Source organism: Eupeodes corollae, chromosome 1, assembly GCF_945859685.1.
Source record: "Eupeodes corollae chromosome 1, idEupCoro1.1, whole genome shotgun sequence".
Classification (NCBI taxonomy): Eukaryota; Metazoa; Arthropoda; class Insecta; order Diptera; family Syrphidae; genus Eupeodes; species Eupeodes corollae.
The window spans coordinates 23,094,762-23,111,806 of NC_079147.1; the positions used below are offsets into that span (position 1 = coordinate 23,094,762).

The 17,045-nt window shown below is 37.9% G+C and overlaps 4 protein-coding genes across 4 annotated transcripts; 2 read left to right on the plus strand and 2 right to left on the minus strand.

Annotated features, from left to right (window-relative positions):
* The first annotated feature begins 4,681 nt into the window (after window positions 1-4,681).
* On the plus strand, window positions 4,682-6,484 carry LOC129939884 (uncharacterized). Its single transcript, XM_056048065.1, has 2 exons — window positions 4,682-5,068; window positions 5,145-6,484. The coding sequence occupies exons 1-2, from the start codon at window positions 4,732-4,734 to the stop codon at window positions 6,458-6,460; spliced, it is 1,653 nt and encodes a 550-aa protein (XP_055904040.1). The 5' UTR covers window positions 4,682-4,731; the 3' UTR covers window positions 6,461-6,484.
* On the minus strand, window positions 6,482-7,060 carry LOC129952874 (uncharacterized). Its single transcript, XM_056065832.1, has one exon. It carries the CDS (start codon window positions 7,058-7,060, stop codon window positions 6,482-6,484), a length of 579 nt encoding a protein of 192 aa, XP_055921807.1.
* Window positions 7,061-8,191: 1,131 nt separating this feature from the next.
* On the plus strand, window positions 8,192-10,001 carry LOC129952933 (2-succinylbenzoate--CoA ligase-like). The gene is made up of 3 exons (XM_056065952.1): window positions 8,192-8,363; window positions 8,406-8,528; window positions 8,601-10,001. Exons 1-3 carry the CDS (start codon window positions 8,192-8,194, stop codon window positions 9,914-9,916), a joined length of 1,611 nt encoding a protein of 536 aa, XP_055921927.1. The 3' UTR covers window positions 9,917-10,001.
* A 244-nt stretch (window positions 10,002-10,245) lies between these two features.
* On the minus strand, window positions 10,246-12,142 carry LOC129941997 (putative acyl--CoA ligase YdaB). The gene is made up of 2 exons (XM_056050790.1): window positions 11,708-12,142; window positions 10,246-11,637 (listed from the first exon to the last, which is right to left on the minus strand). Exons 1-2 carry the CDS (start codon window positions 12,042-12,044, stop codon window positions 10,331-10,333), a joined length of 1,644 nt encoding a protein of 547 aa, XP_055906765.1. The 5' UTR covers window positions 12,045-12,142; the 3' UTR covers window positions 10,246-10,330.
* Window positions 12,143-17,045: the final 4,903 nt, after the last annotated feature.

Below are 17,045 nucleotides of genomic sequence, written 5' to 3' on the forward strand. Positions count from 1 at the left end.
TATCCGTAGCCGTACCTTGGCTACAACGAGGTAGTGGTCCGAGTCAATGTTAGCCTCTCGGAATGTTCGGATATCCTGGATACTGGAGAAGTGTCGTGCGTCGATCGCAATGTGGTCAATCTGGTTGACGGTTGATTGATCAGGAGATTTCCATGTCCCCTTGTGGATATTAAAATGCGTGAACTGCGTACTAGCTACCAGAACGTCTCGCCCCGCAGCGAAATCGACCGAATCGAAATCGGAGGTAGTGTCGTGCAGGCTGTATCTCCCGATTATGCCACCAAAGATGTCTTCTCTTCCTAGCTTGGCATTAAAATCTCCTAAGACAATTTTAATGTCATAGCCAGGGCACTGCTCATATGTCTTGTCCAAGAGCTCGAAGAACATATCTTTGGTGTCTTCATCTTTCTCCTCTGTTGGGGCATGCGCGCATATTAGGCTTATGTTGGCGAATTTAGCCTTGATGCGGATTGTCGTGATGCGCTCGCTCACACTGTTGAAACTCAAGACTTTTTGCCTGAGCCTAGTTCCAACAAAAAATCCACACCCAAATAGACGCTGTCTTTGTTCTCGGTAGCAGTCGCCGTAATAGATATCGCAGTCTTTTAGTTTGCGTTTACCCGGTCCATCCCATCGCACTTCTTGGATGGCTGTAATATCTGCCTTGCAGCAGTTTAGGGCTTCCGCTAATTGTTCGGCTGCACGTGGTCTGTTAAGGGACCTAACATTCCACGTACATATCCGAAGTTCGTTGTCCTTATTTCGTTTGCGTGGGTTGTCAACAGTGAATCCGTCCGTATCCGAGGCTTGTTGTTGCTTCGAGACTATGATGTTTTTACGTGGCCAGGAAGTCACCCCGACGGCACAACCCCCAACCTGGAGGGCCAGATCCTTAGTATAACTCCAAGGAAGGGGAGCCGGATGAACCGCTCCTTATAGGCATGGGCTCCGAATATGACGAAGAAGCCCTATAAGGTGTTCACTAAGTAGTTCGACCTTACTGGAACTGTAGACGCCACCGTTGATTCTATCTCGAGAATTCGTCCGCTGCCGCCTGGATAAGGATAGGTGCCTTAGTGGAAACACCTCTCCCCCCCTCTCTCGTTTGCTGCCCCCAACAACTTTCCACTGGGGTTGGAACCCAATCTCCAGTTGAGGTACTAGGCACCCGATGTTCACCGCGGGGAGGTGAGAGTAGGAGTTGATAGACAGAGGTGGGTTTTGAGAAAAACCTGTGGACGCTTGTGTCCTCTTGAATGCACATGTCTACCATTTGAACATCATGACAACGCATCACTTTGTTTAAAATTGTGTGTCCTCCAATTAGAGCGAGAATTTATGCGGTACAGGATATATATCTTAGGGTTAAGCGAAGTTCGATGGTTGGGATTGGGCTAACACAAGTCACCGACACCGCAGAGATAGCTTTTATAGTCAACTAGGATTCGCCTACAACAACGCTTCCCGCGGAGATATAATTTTGGTTATGGGAGACCTCAATGCTAAGCAACAGCAACAACAACGGGCTAAGGCATGTGATGGTTGTTCACGGAGTCAGCAATTGCAATGATAATGGTGATCAATTAACCACTTCGCTATTCTTCGAAGCTTTAGAAGCAGGTTTTTGGATGTACGAAGTAGAAGAGGGAAATGCCCGTGACCACCTCATAATGATAAATACCGTAAGATTGCGTATACAGCTACAGTTCGGAAATCGGAATAACATGAGCCCCAAAATCAACATTGCCAGACTACCCACAACCTAACAGCAATGCAGGGACAAACTCTCTCACGAAATGAGAACAATCAGCAGGACAGTACATGACGACGTCGAACACCATTGGAATGCTGTGAAAAATGTTTTAATTTTAGGTGCTGACAGAAAAGAAGGAAGCAACAACAATTGACTTTCAGAAGAATCTTGGGCATGGATCAACGACACTGCGACAAGCGTAACTACATCAACGTATTGGCGCAACAAGCAGAAGATGTTGCAAACAGGTGCGACAACAGGACCGTTTACAGAATAACCAAAGAGCTGAGTGGTGCACACAGATCAATGCAACGCCTCGTAAAAGAAGTAGACGGTACTGTGATAAGTTCTGTGGATGAGCAAGTCAGAAGGTGGAAAGAACACTTTCCATCGGTTTTAAACAGTGTGTGTTTGAAAACAACGGGCAGCCGATACCATCTGTAGAACCTGAAGAAACTTATCCTCGAATCCGCAGCACACTTACAACTTAAGATGAGATCGTTGCTGCATATAAAGCACTTAATAACAACAAAGCGGTAGAACTTGATGGAATTCCCGCACAGCTTTTACAAGCAGCGCCAATGTCATACAGCGAACTGCTTCATCCGCTCATATAAGAAGCCTGGACACCTATGAGTGGAAGAAGGGAATTATCGTCAAGCTCCTAAAAAAAGAACATCTTACAAAGTGTGAAAACTGGAGATGAATTTGCGTCCTACCTGCTGTTACCAAAATAGTAGCAAAAATCATACTGGAACGCATCAGAGAACACCTTGATGCCACACTCGATGCCAACAAGTAGGACTCCGCGCTGGACCCATTGATCACATCAACAACAGTGTGTTGAATATCGATCACCACTAGACCTGCTGTTCATCGACTTCGAAAAGTCCTTTGATAGCGTTAACAGGGAATATATCTGGTTAGCTTTGCGCAGGAGAGGCATTCCAGAAAAACTAATTGCTATTATTATCCAAGTGTCACGTTCTGCACGATGGTTTTGAAATCCGAAGCGGAGTCAGACAGGCCTGTATTCTGTCGCCAGTATATTTTTTTGTTGGTGATAAGCGATGTACTGCGCTCAGCCAGCTCTGTCAGGTAGCGGAGGGATCCAATGGACTTTGACATTCTAATTAAAGCACTTGGATTACGCAGACGATGTTTGCTTACTCTCTCATAGGATCATGGATCTCCATCAAATGACAACAAGTGTGGAGAGAGAAGCAGAAGTTGTGGGGCTGAAAATTAGGGTAAAACCAAAATGATTAGAATCGGAACAAGACCATCCTCTCAAATAAATATTTCCTAGCAACCGGTGGAAAAAGTGGAGAGCTTTCAGTACCTTCGAAGTATCGTCTCCATTGAAGGCGGAACTGAATAAGACGGCATCTGCCCGGCAAACCAAAAGCGGCGTTCGGTATTTTGTCGAAAATTTGGAGGAATAACTCTATCAGCTTAAGGACAAAGCTACGACTGTTCCGCACAAATTGTGCAATTCGTGCTTCTTTATGGGTGCAGCACTTTTAAGGTTACTTCAGCCATAACAAGAAAGCTGCAAACCTTGAATAGATGTCTTCGTAACATCCTAAGGATTTTCTGGCCAAACCTTATATCAAATGAGGTCCTTCATGGATAGACAGTTCATTAACCTATAGACCCTATAATACGAAGACGTAAGTGGCAATGGATTAGGCATACGCTTCAAAAAGGTAACGACTGCATTGCAGGCCTAGGACAGTCGAGGCGGTATCATCGTCACTAGGCAAGAGTTGGAGGGAGCTAAAACACATCTCCGGAAACCGTACACAATGGCGCGTAAGCGTAGTAGAGGCCATATGCCCCTTAAAGGGTTCCTAACGGACTTAACAGCTCTGAGGACCTAAGTAAGTAGTAGGTTTATATGTATTTTTCATGTGCTTGTCTTTTTAAGTTATTTTAGGTCGTTTGCGTAGAGGAGAATTTTGATAATTTCTTCAAGGATCCTTAGTCCCCTCTGTGATGCGACTTTTGACATCATTTAAAAACATTAAGAAGAGCAAAAGACTTCGGACTCAACCTTGAGGAAGTCCTGTTTGACGTCAAAAGTTAAAAACAAACAAATTAAGTAAGCCAAATAAGTTGGGAAGAAACTTTAGTGTGGAACTTACAAAATACGCAGAAGCTCTTCTCACTTTTATTTTCGAAAGATTCATCAACCATACGCCTACTCCTCTCCCCCTGGATCCGCCATCGGTTGTAAAATATGAAATATTTTTAAAACTGCCTTGAAAAAAAGAAAAGTGAAACATTCGCATGAAATTTGTCCTTATTTCACTTTATCAAAGTCTAAATAAACAACGAGTTGAATTTAAAATTATACAAATTTGGCCCTATATGACCTTGTTTAAGTGCAACAAGACTTATTTCTGAAAAGTGGGTATTTATAACTTTGGCACCATTTATAAATATTGTTAAGCAAATAAATATTTACAAGATACTAATCTCCTATTTCATTAAAGGTAAACAAAAAGACGCATGATATGACCTTTGGATATTTTATTGCTTGAAGCTTTTAGTTTAAAAGGGCACTTTCAATACAAAATACATTAACAGCGAAATAAAGTTTTTTTAATTGAACATTTTTTTAAACAGCACATAAAAATAGAAATTCAAAACAAAATACTATGTTATAAACAAGCTTAAGTATCTTATCTTTAGCATCATTATCTATTTTGTGGTGTGTAAATAATTTAGTGAAAAACAATTTATTTAAACAAATAAATAGAATAAACCATGTTTTATGTTGAAACAATGTTCGTAACATTTTATTACATTAGGGTCACCTACGAACATTTCCATAAATTTTAAAATGATAAGCGTTATAAAAATTTACACATAAAATCACACAGTGTTTAAAAGAAGAACATTTCAAAAAATCTGATCATTTTGTTATCTTAATTCAAAGTGAAAACATCATCTAATTTTTCAATCTCAGCAAAATGCAAAGTGTTGAGTATGTTAAATCTCAAATCATCTGGAGAGCTCCAGAATTTAAAATTGAGAATACCAGCCTAGGTGCAGCTATTTTAGAAAAACTCAAACACAATGATCCCAAGAGAATATTTGAAGTGCTTCACGATAGTGACACGAAAGTCACCGTGAGACAAGTCCGTCATCAAACAATAACCGCTGCGCAAAATCTCATGAACTTGGGTGTGAAAAAGAACGATAGAGTTGTCTTCTTCACTTTGTTGAACTTGAAAATAACACCACTTACGTATGCCTGCTACACAATCGGTGCACCAGTGTGCTTCTTCGAAACGTATCTGGAACAAGGTTCAGTTTTACTCTGAAACACTAAAGTTCTAAATTGAGAATTTATAAATTTTTGTAACATCCTGTTTTTTTTTAGAACACGTACCTGCCTACCTGCAGATGCTCGATCCTTCTGTGATCATCTACGAAGAAAGATTCAAGTCTATGGTCACAGAGGGCTTGAAAAACCTTATTCTAACGAATCTAAGCCATGTGCTCACTTTGGACGGTGACCAACAGTCTGTTGAGGAGTTACTCTTTGGACCAGTCGTTGATATTGAAAGCTTTAAAGCTCCTGACATTGGAGACCCAAGGACACTACCGGCAATTTTGGGGTTCACATCAGCAACCACTGGGCTACCAAAAGTTATAATGAATTCCCACGCTATGGTTAGACATTCTGCTTATAACGGATGGGAAGCAGATCCAGAAAGTGTTGTTATGGTTCTAAGTGAAATCCGTTGGTGTTGTCAACAGGTGGCTATGATTCAACCAGCACTACTTGGGGTCAAGCGAATTTACAGCTCAACACCTCCACTGGAGCTTACAGGCGAAATCGTGAGGAAAATGATTGACAAGCATCAAGTGACACATTATTTCGATGTTCCAAGGTTTATGAGAACCGTATTCGAAGTAGTAGAACGTTCGAAAGAAAATGAGCCATTAACCCTCTCATCACTAAAATTTGCTTGGATTGGTGGTGAAAGTGATGGAGGAGTGTTAGAAGCATACATTGCAAAAATAAGGCCTCATTGTAGGTTCGTTAAGTGCTATGGAATGACCGAAGTGGGTAACGCAATTGCCACTACGGAACAGATCCCAACCAAACAAAATATAAATGGCGGTATTTTGAAAAAAGGGTTTGTACTAAAACTTATGGATAAGAATGAAAACTCTCTTGGACCAAATCAAATTGGCCGAGTGTGTATTAAAGCAGCTGCACCATTTTTGGGTTATTTGAAAAACGATATGGCCAACATGGAAACTTTCATTGAAGGAGGTTGGCTCAATACCGGAGACCTGGGAATTGTGGATTCAGATAATTTTCTTAGTATTTTCACCAGAGAAAAGTATACTTTGAAATATGCTGATGGAACAATGCTTATTCCAAATTCAGTGGAAAACTTCGTTAATAATTTTGAAGATGTTCATTCGTCAGCTCTAGTAGGAAACTCCAGTGCGGACAATCCCAAACAATGTTGTGGAACAATCTTTGTAGTCCTTCGAAAGGGTATTCCTAATTCGGCTGATTTTGAAAATAGTTTTAGAGCTTATTTGAGAAAAGAATTAGCCAAGAAGCAACTAGAAATTATCAAGTATTTCAAAGTATTAGATGATCTTCCGTATACGAGTTGCTTCAAAGTTGATAGAATGGCCTTGAAATATATGGTTAATGGAGGTTGTAAAATTTAATCTAATATTGAAATTTAAATATTACCAAGATGTAAAAATATGCAGCAAATTATCTGAATCCACCATTCCCAAGTCTCCGGTATATAGCCAACCTCCCTCAATGTATGTCTCGTCGTTGGCAATTTTATTCTTCAAATATCCCGAAAATGGGGCCGAGGTTTTCAAACAAACTCGTCCAATTTCATTTGGTCCGAGAGAGTGTTTGTCCTTGTCGATTATTTTCACCATACAGCCTTTCCTCAGAACTCCCCCATTCACATTTCTTCTGGTAGCCAATTCTGATGAAGCTATTGCTCCAGCCATTTCGGTCATTCCATAGCACCTTCCGATCTTGCACTGTGGGGTTATTTTTGCCAAATAAGCTTCATATGCTTCACCGACACTTTCACCACCGAGCAGAGCCAACTGCATCGAACTCAAGCTCGATGGGTCACCAGAACGATCGGCAGCCTCTAACACGGTTATATAAAATTTGGGAACCTCAAAGTAGTGAGTGACTTTGTGGGTGTCGATAATTTCCTTGATAAATTCTCCAGTCAGTTCCATTGGGGGAGTTGAGCTGTACACTCGCTTGACATCGAGAAAAGCCGGTTGCATCATTATTGATACCTGACATAACCAATGGATTTCGCTTAGTATCATTAATACTCTTCCTGGCTTTGCCTGCCAACGACTGTAGATGAATATATAGACTTTATAGATGTCTTCGCAACATCCTGATGATTTTCTGGCCAAACCAAATATCTAATGAGGTCCTTTATAGAAGGTACATTCTGAAACCTATAAACTCTATTATACAAAGGCGTAAGTGGTAATGGATTGACATACGATTCGAAAAGTTAACAACTGCTTCGCACGCCAAGCAATGCAGTGGAATTCGATATCGCAAGATGTTAGAGGAGCAGCAGCAAAAAAGCACATGGCGCAGGACAGTCGAGGAGAAATCAGCGTCACTAGGCATGAGTTGAAGGGAGCTAAAACACATCTCCGGAAACCGCACACGATGGCGCCTAGGCGTTGTAGATAAATAATATATCACAAAACTGTTTTAAGTTAACTTTAAATTCTGAAATTAAGGAAACTCAAAATATGTTGTACAAAAGAATCATGATTTTTCATTAAAAAAAACATTTTCCTTCAACTAGCAGAAAATTAACATTGTAAAAAAATGTAGTTTTAAATACTCAGAAAACTTTATAAATGCCGTGTTTGTACCTTTATAATAAATCAGATATCAATAATTGATCACTTGAAGAGTAAACGTATCTATAAAAATCAAGAACACTTAAAAAAGTTTATTAACTTAACTACCTTAAACTAAATTATCTAATCGTATACAGGGTGTTTATTTAATCTTCAATTATATTTAAGAGCATTCTTGGGGGCTTTTGTTTAATAAATTTCACAACCATCGTTCAGACCTTTGTTTTGAGAAGACAAACAGTCTTTTTAATTACGGTCCATTTTTGTATGATCGTTATATTAGTAAAAATTAAAAATAATAATGGTTAGAAGCTCGTAAATATGTCTTTTAAGGTTTTTCGTTTTAATTTAAAAAAACACCCTGTAGGAATAGTAACTGCTCGAACTATTTCATGTTCATTTTGTTTGTCCAAAATATCGATTATAGTGTTCGACGCCCCTAAAACGGTAGTGTCTAAAATGAATTGATAATTTTCTTTAACTGGAAAAAGTTATAAAAACTTGAACTAGTGTGTCACTTTGAGCAAAATGCAAAGTGTTGAGTACGTTAAATCTCAGAAAATCTGGCGAGCTCCAGAGTTCAAAATTGGAAGTTTCAGCCTTGGGGCTGTTATTTTAGAAAAACTCAAACACAGTGATCAGGAAAAAATATTAGAAGTTCATCACGAAAGTGGCACACATGTCACGGTGAAGGAGACCCGTGAGAAAACAATAACTGTCTCTCAAAATCTCTTAAATTTAGGTGTTAAAAAGAACGATAGAGTTGTGTTGTTCACAAACTTGAACTTAAAAATAACACCGCTTACGTTTGCTTGCTATACAATCGGTGCACCGGTGTGTTTCTTTGAAACATATCTGGAAGAAGGTTTGGTTTTACTCTGAACAATAAAGTTATGAGTTGATAATATATATATTTTTGTTAAATTCTATTTTTTAGAACATGTACCTGTCTACCTGGAAATGCTGGATCCTTCTGTGATCATCTACGAAGAAAGATTCAAGTCTATGGTCACAGAGGGCTTGAAAAACCTTAATCTAACGAATCTGAGGCATGTGCTCACTTTGGACGGTGACCAACAGTCTGTTGATGAGTTACTTTTTGAACCAGTTGTTGATATTGAAAGCTTTAAAGCTCCTGACATTGGAGACCCAAGGACACTACCGGCAATTTTGGGGTTCACATCAGCAACCACTGGATTACCAAAAATTATAATGAATTCCCACGCTATGGTCAGACATTCTGCTTATAACGGATGGGAAGCAGATCCGGAAAGTGTAGTTATGGTTCTTAGTGAACTCCGTTGGAGTTGTCAACAGGTGGCTATGATTCAACCAGCACTACTTGGGGTCAAGCGAATTTACAGCTCAACACCTCCACTAGAGTTTACAGGCGAAATCGTGAGGAAAATGATTGACAAGCAGCAAGTGACACATTATTTCGATGTTCCAATTTTTATGAGAACCGTATTCGAAGCAGTAGAACGTTCGAAAGAAAATGAGCCATCAACCCTCTTTTCACTAAAATTCGCTTGGATTGGTGGTGAAAGTGATGGAGGAGTGTTAGAAGCATACATTGCAAAAATAAGGCCTCATTGTAGGTTCGTTAAGTGCTATGGAATGACCGAAGTGGCTAACGCAATTGCCACTACGGAACAGATCCCAAGCAAACAAAATATAAATGGCGGTATTTTGAAAAAAGGGTTTGTACTAAAACTTATGGATAAGAATGGAAACTCTCTTGGGCCAAATCAAATTGGCCGAGTGTGTATTAAAGCAGCTGCACCATTTTTGGGTTATTTGAAAAACGATATGGCCAACATGGAAACTTTCATTGAAGGAGGTTGGCTCAATACCGGAGACCTGGGAATTGTGGATTCAGATAATTTTCTTAATATTTTCACCAGAGAAAAGTATGCTTTGAAATATGCTGATGGAACAATGCTTATTCCAAATTCAGTGGAAAACTTCGTTAATAATTTTGAAGATGTTCATTCGTCAGCTCTAGTAGGAAACTCCAGTGCGGACAATCCCAAGCAATGTTGTGGAACAATCTTTGTAGTCCTTCGAAAGGGTATTCCTAATTCGGCTGATTTTGAAAATAGTTTTAGAGCTTATTTGAGAAAAGAATTAGCCAAGAAGCAACTAGATATTATCAAGTATTTCAAAGTATTAGATGATCTTCCGTATACGAGTTGCTTAAAAGTTGATAGAATGGCCTTGAAAAATATGGTTAATGGAGGTTGTAAAATATAATCTAATATTGAAATTTAAATATTACCAAGATGTTCTTTTATTTTCAAAATACAAAACAGTTGTGTGGTTCATATTTATTTCGTTTGTGTTGTTAATCTTGGTAGAGCTCTTTACAACAAGATGAATCTGAGAATCTTACGAAATTAGCCATAATTTGTCATTTCATGATTCATGGGGTGTAAGCCAAATCTAAATGTTCTCGATTTCAATACAGCTTCAGATATATAAACTGGATTTTGAACTAAAAATCTTTGGCGAAGCACACTTCGAAAACTTTTAAAAAACATGTTTAAAGAAAAAAAAAAGAACTTTTTTTTAAAAAGAGTTAATTGGATTTTTGTTTTATTTGATTATTAAAATAGTTTATTCTTAAAAATACATTTTTTTAAATACTTCATAATTACATCACAAAACTTACAATATTCTATAACCACCATCAAACATTCCCTTCAAGGCTACTCTATCAGCTTTAAAACAAGTTGTCTTTGGCAAATCTTCTAGAACCTTAAAATACTTTACTATCTGCAACTGCTCATCGGTTAATTCTTTTCTAAGATAATCTTTTAAGTTATTTTCAGCATAAATTGAATGAGTATTATTTTTGAGAACCACAAATATAGTTCCGAAGTCTTGTTTAGGATTTTCTTCGCTTGGCTTTCCTACCAGGGCTGACGAGTGTACTCCCTCAAACTTATTTACGATATTTTCAACAACATTTGGCATAAGAATCTTTCCATCAGCATATCGTAAGACGTACTTTTCTCTCGTAAAAATATGCAGCAAATTATCTGAATCCACCATTCCCAAGTCTCCGGTATTCAGCCAACCTCCCTCAATGTATGTTTCGTCGTTTGCGATTTTATTTTTCAAATATCCCGAAAACGGGGCCGAGGTTTTCAAACAAACTCGTCCAATTTCATTTGGTCCGAGAGAGTGTTTGTTCTTGTCGATTATTTTCACCATACAGCCTTTCCTCAGAACTCCCCCATTCACATTTCTTCTGTTAGCCAATTCTGATGAAGCTATTGCTCCAGCCATTTCGGTCATTCCATAGCACCTTCCGATCTTGCACTGTGGGGTTATTTTTGCCAAATAAGCTTCATATGCTTCACCGACACTTTCACCACCGAGCAGAGCCAACTGCAACGAACTCAAGCTCGATGGGTCACCAGAACGATCGGCAGCCTCCAACACGGTTATATAAAATTTGGGAACCTCAAAGTAGTGCGTGACTTTGTGGGTATCAATAATTTCCTTGACAAATTCTCCAGTCAGCTCCATTGGAGGAGTTGAGCTGTACACTCGCTTGACATCGAGAAAAGCCGGTTGCATCATGATCGATACCTGACATAACCAACGGATTTCGCTTAGTATCATTACTACACTTCCTGGCTTTGCCTGCCAACGACTGTAGACACCTTGTCTCATCAAGGCATGGGAATGGATGACAATTTTGGGCATTCCAGTCGAACCGGATGTAAAACCCAAGATTGCTGGAAGCACCTCTGGATCTCCAATATCAGGGGCTCGGAAGCTCTCAATGTCAACAGCTGGTCTAAAGAGCAGATCATCGACAGACTTTTGTGCACCATCCAAGCTGAGAACATGTTTCAAGTTCGATAGATTAAGCTTCTCCAAAGCTTTAAAAACCATGGATTTGAATCTCTCTTCGTACAATATCACAGTCGGATCGAGCATTTCTAAGTAACGAGGTGTTGGTTCTGAAAAAATTAAATTAAAAAAACACAGTTGCATGAAAATTTGTCAATAAAACTGAAAAGTTCAACATACCTTCTTCAAGATATGTCTCAAAAAAGCACACGGGTGCTCCAATTGTGTAACAAGCAAACGTTAGTGGTGTAATTTTCAAGTTCAACAACGAGAAGAACACAACGGTATCGTTCTTTTTCACACCCGAATTCGAGAGGTTCTGTGCAGCAGTAATAACCTGATGCCGAAGTTCCCTTACCGTCACATGTGTGCCGCTGTCGTGAAGCACTTCGAACACCTTCTCCGGGTCACTGTGCTTGAGGTTTTCCAAAATAGCTTCTCCAAGCCCCGCACTTTTGACATCAAGCTCTGGTGCACGCCAAAACTTCTCCGACTTAACGTACTCAATATTATGCATGTTTCTCTAATTTCTTTTAATAGTTCAAAATATGACTAACAAACTAACCCAGTGATATTTTAATTTGTTGTTTCCACTTTTTAATCCAGTTAATGAATGATTCGAATATTTATAGGTAATCGTTTATAAATGGAAATCTCAATAATATAAAAAATTTACTAAACAAAGATAAAGACACTTCATTGTCATAGCAATATTATTATGGCAGGTTATAGATTTAGACTTTGTTTTTATTTTTTGTTGATAATCTATCTCAGATCTTATAATTTAGTCATTATCAAACTATAACATTTGCATATTGTTTTTTTAGAAGTGTGGAGATCGAAACACCCGATGTAGCTACATCTGATTATAGATTAATTATAAACAAAATGACAAGAAAGCTATCACTGAGCTGTAAATCTATAAAAGCATGAAATTAGATAGAATTTCGTTTTTGTTTGTTTTGTTTAAAAAACAAGTTGGACAAAAGTTAGAATTTGCATAAATTAAAAACTGAAAATGTCAAAATACTATAATAACATTGGTAAACTTTGAGTTGATATAAAAGTGTGACCAATTGTTGCAATATAGTGGAATAAATACATTTTGTGACGCTTCAGATCGTGAAGAACCATAAGGTCTATTAATTTACAACTCTTAGCAATTAATGTGTGCATCAGAAGGGGACCTACAGTATTACGGCAAATGCGAATGGCACGTTTTATGGAAAAAATTAATCTTGCTGAAATTGTTAATTGTTCGCTGTAACTATAATTGTTACTAGAGTAACTGAAGTCAAAGGTGTTAAGTGAGTTCTTATCAATATGAGCAGCATTCTTGAAATGTGTGCAAGTAAGGTGATTAGGTGATTGGAGGAGTATGTCTGGCTTTAAACTTATTTGAATAAATGAAAAACTTGTCTAGAAGAAATTGCATCATTTTTAAAAACTGGTGCAGCAAGAGAATATCAGGGACTTAGCGGTGTTTTTGAGGGATTTGCAGATAAGATTATTAGAAAAGCTCGTTGTATAGACACAATTTAGTGATTCAGGGGTTTAAGAATATTTTAGACCAAAGTTTGATGAACCCAAGACTGTTGTATTTTTATAAAAAATTAACTGAATGTCTAAAATAATATTAACTTTAACTGTGGGATGAAAATAGTTTTCATCCAATGTTTTTAAATTTTGAAAAAGTATTTAAGTCGAAAGTAAATGTTTAGTATTGTTTTTTGTATGTTTTCGTTTTATGTAAAAAAACGTTAACAATATCTATATATATAAAAATCAATGCCACTTTTCGTTGTAATGTTATAACTCAACAATGGCTTTACCGATTTGTCTAATTTTGGTCTTAAATTATTCGTGAAAGTACAGAGAAGGTTTGTACGTAGAGAAAATTTAAAAAAAAATCTTGAAAAGGTGTAAAATCAACATCTTTCTATACTCCCATATACAATCAATTTGTATTAATACTTAAAGAAATCCAGATTTGTTGACTAACTTGGAAAAGTACAACGAAGCTCTAATAATAATCGAAGATACGTGTCTAACGATTGTAAATAAAGCATTTTCACAATTGGGAAAGACCGCACTAAATCGTGAGATGCATGATTTTTTGATCGTGAATTGCAACGTGAGCAGGAGTTCAATTCTAAAGATTTACGTTTATTTGTAGAATCGAATATAACCAAATAAAATATTCAACAAAAACATGTGCCGTTTCCAATAATACAGGTGGACTTTATTTCTGAGATACACCTGGTGGTACAAGCAAAACTTTTGTTGTATTATTTATTTTAGCGCCTATTCGATTGGAACAGAAAATTGAATTGGCACTTGCATCTTCGGGAATTGCTGCTACATTATTAGAAGGTGGTCGAGAAATTCTGCTATGGCAAAAGTTCTGCGATTAACGTCGATTATTTTATGGGATTAGTGCACAATGTCAAATAAAACATAAATAGAAGCATTTAATCGAGCAATACATTTTAGGCATTAATCAACAGCTGTTTTAGTTGTGCTCTGATATTGCACATTATTATGCGTATTCACATTCATAATGATGCTTGAGTTATCATAACAATTGTTAGAAATTGGTCATGGAAAATACAAATCGACAGTACCAACGGATTGATCACTTTACCGAACAATTTTTGTACAATTGCGCAATCTATAGATGAGTTTATAGAAACTGCCAGATGTAGTAACGACATATAAATCAATTGACAATATTGCGAAACATTAATCCACCAAAACTTTGTAATGGCACCAGATTGGCAGTGAAAAAGTTATTGCCAAATTTTATTGAAGCTACAATCGTAACTGGTAAACCAAAAGGAGAAGTGTGTTTGATACCGAGTATCGCTATGATTCGAACTGATATGCCATTGGAATTCAAATGATTACAATATCCTGTGTGTTTACCATTTGCGATGTTCAAAACACTTTACGTTTGTTCGGTCGATTTGGAGGAATCATGTTTTGCACATGGCCAACTTTATGTTGCCTGTTCCAGCTGTTTTAGACTAACCCATATAGATCCACCATAGTAAGAGTGCCCAATTCTTTTTTATTTTTTAGTTTGTACTCTTTGCTGATAAATATAATATAAACAATATATTATTTGGGTCATTTGGACTTTTAAAAAGCTAGCAATTTAAAATATTTTTTTGTTTGAATAAATTAACTTAATAATCATTTTTTTATTACTATGCCTTATACGTAGCGAAGCACGTACCGAGCCGCTAGTTTGTTATAAAATTAAATTTGATTAAAACCATAATCTCAAATTTTTTAAAAGACATTTGAGTCGAAATGTTCTTAAGGTTAGGTTAGGATTGCTTAAAGTGGCTGTCCATGATGGAACCGAGCACACTTAGGCCAGTTTAATTGGCTTCCTCCTAAGCTCAATGGAATCAGTTTGAGTCTCTTACAAAATGTGAAAGGCTGATTCTGCTGATATGATTTAGATCGTTGAAGAAGAATTCCCCTAGGTTATTCTTGCGTTTTTGAGCTAGAGCAGGGCATTTACAGAGAAGGTGAAGAACTGTTTGCTTCTCTTACTTGTCCATACAGCTTCTGCATAAGTCATTGTCATTGTGGTAGGATGGGCTGCACTGTATTGTTCCTGGCGAGTTTATCTGCTTTACAGTTACCTGGAATGTCTCTATGGCCCAGCATCCAGCAAAGGTGAATATTAAACTGTTGTGTCATCTCCATTAGAGATGATCGACATACTCCAGAGATTTGATAGCGGCTTGACTATATGAGGAGAATCGGATATCAGATGTTTATATCACGTTTTCTTTAAGCCATGACAAGACTTCTGCCAAAAGTTCGGCCTGGAACACGCTACAATGATTGGGAAGGCGGAATGAGAGACTTAATTTCAGTCGTTAAGAGTACACACCTTCACCGACCCCTTCTTATGTTTTTGAACCATCTGTATAAAAATGGATTCACCATCTTCCCGGAATGTCCTATTGTCCCACAAAGATTTGGGAGGTATAGAAATCTGGAAGTTTCTGTCCAAAGCAGTTGGAGGATGGTACAGTCTGTGTGCCTTGGATTTGATTCTAACTACCTAAGAATTACGGAGTGGCCAATATTTTTGTTAGTCCACTGGGACGAAGTTTTGTGGCAAATAGCAGAGCTTGCAGCTATTTGTTTGCAAAATATGTCAAGAGGCTTAAGGTGGAGTAAGGTGTCCAGAGCCCCAGATGGGGTCGTGCCCAAAGTATAGGTCTGTCTAAATCATTTTGTAAGAGTTCTTTAGTCGTGTTTCCTGAAACTGCTATAGCAACGTAGTCCGTATAGGCGATGATTCTGAAACCCTTCGCATCCAGACTAGTTAGCATTTTGTCTACCACTAGGTTCCACAGGGGAGGGGATAGAACACCACTTTGCGGTGTCCCTCTACTAACGAATCATCTACTAGAAGAGATGCCCAGTTTTGAGTTAATTATTATTATGTCTACGTTGTTAAAGGCACCTTCGATGTCGAGGAAAGCAACTATAGTGAACTCTTTATGATGGAGGGAATATTCGACGGTGCGTACTAAAGTGCGTTACGCTGTTTCCACCGATTTACCTTTACAGTAGGCATGTTGAGAAGAAGACAGAAGTCTTGTATCGATACTTGCCCATAAATGGATATCAATCAATCTTTCCAAATTCTTAAGAGGAAATGATAATAGACTTATAGGTCGTAGATCTTAAGGATTAAAAACAACTTTAACTTCTCTCCATGCCGAGGGAACATGGACCAGCTAAAGACAGCTTGTAAAAATTGCCTCAAGGATTGGTGCAATTATGTCAGAAGTTTTTTGTAACTCAGCTCGTATTATTCCATCTGGTCCTGCAGATTTTAAAGGTTTGAAGCTGTTGAGAGCCCATTGTAACTTGTCCCTTTTGATCAGACATTGTGGATATGTTGTATTGTTTCGGTAAGAGAACTACCAGGAAAGTGTGTGTCCAGTAATAAGTTCAGTGATTCATAACTTGAATTTGTCCAGGAGCCGTCTGCATTTTTCAAGCAGCTTGGCATAGCTGGATTAGTTGAAAGAATTTTCCGTTACCTAGAGTATTCAGAAGTTTCTTCTATCGTGCCACGGAAGGATCGTCAGGAATATCGCTTTGATTTCCTTAATGCTTTCTTGTAAATTCTTAGGGATTCTTATGAAGAAACCCACTGTCTTACGACTTTGGCTCGGTTGAAGAGTTTCCTGCATTCTCTTCTGAGTGAGTCAAGCTCTGAGGCACACCATTGTTGCTCTTTTCTCTTATGAGTATAAGTGGACAAGGTTCGTTAAAGTTCTTATTTTTTGTTAAAAAAAAAAAAAACAATTAAATTTTCACCAAAATTTGGAATTAATGTTGACAACGATATTTATTATAAGACAAAATTAATTTGTCGTATATAACTCCTAGGGAAGGAATAGATTTGAAAGATTTAATGGTAACATAGTGCAAACCATAAGTTCGGGAGGTTTTTCGTAATCATTGGCAAATAGAAGTC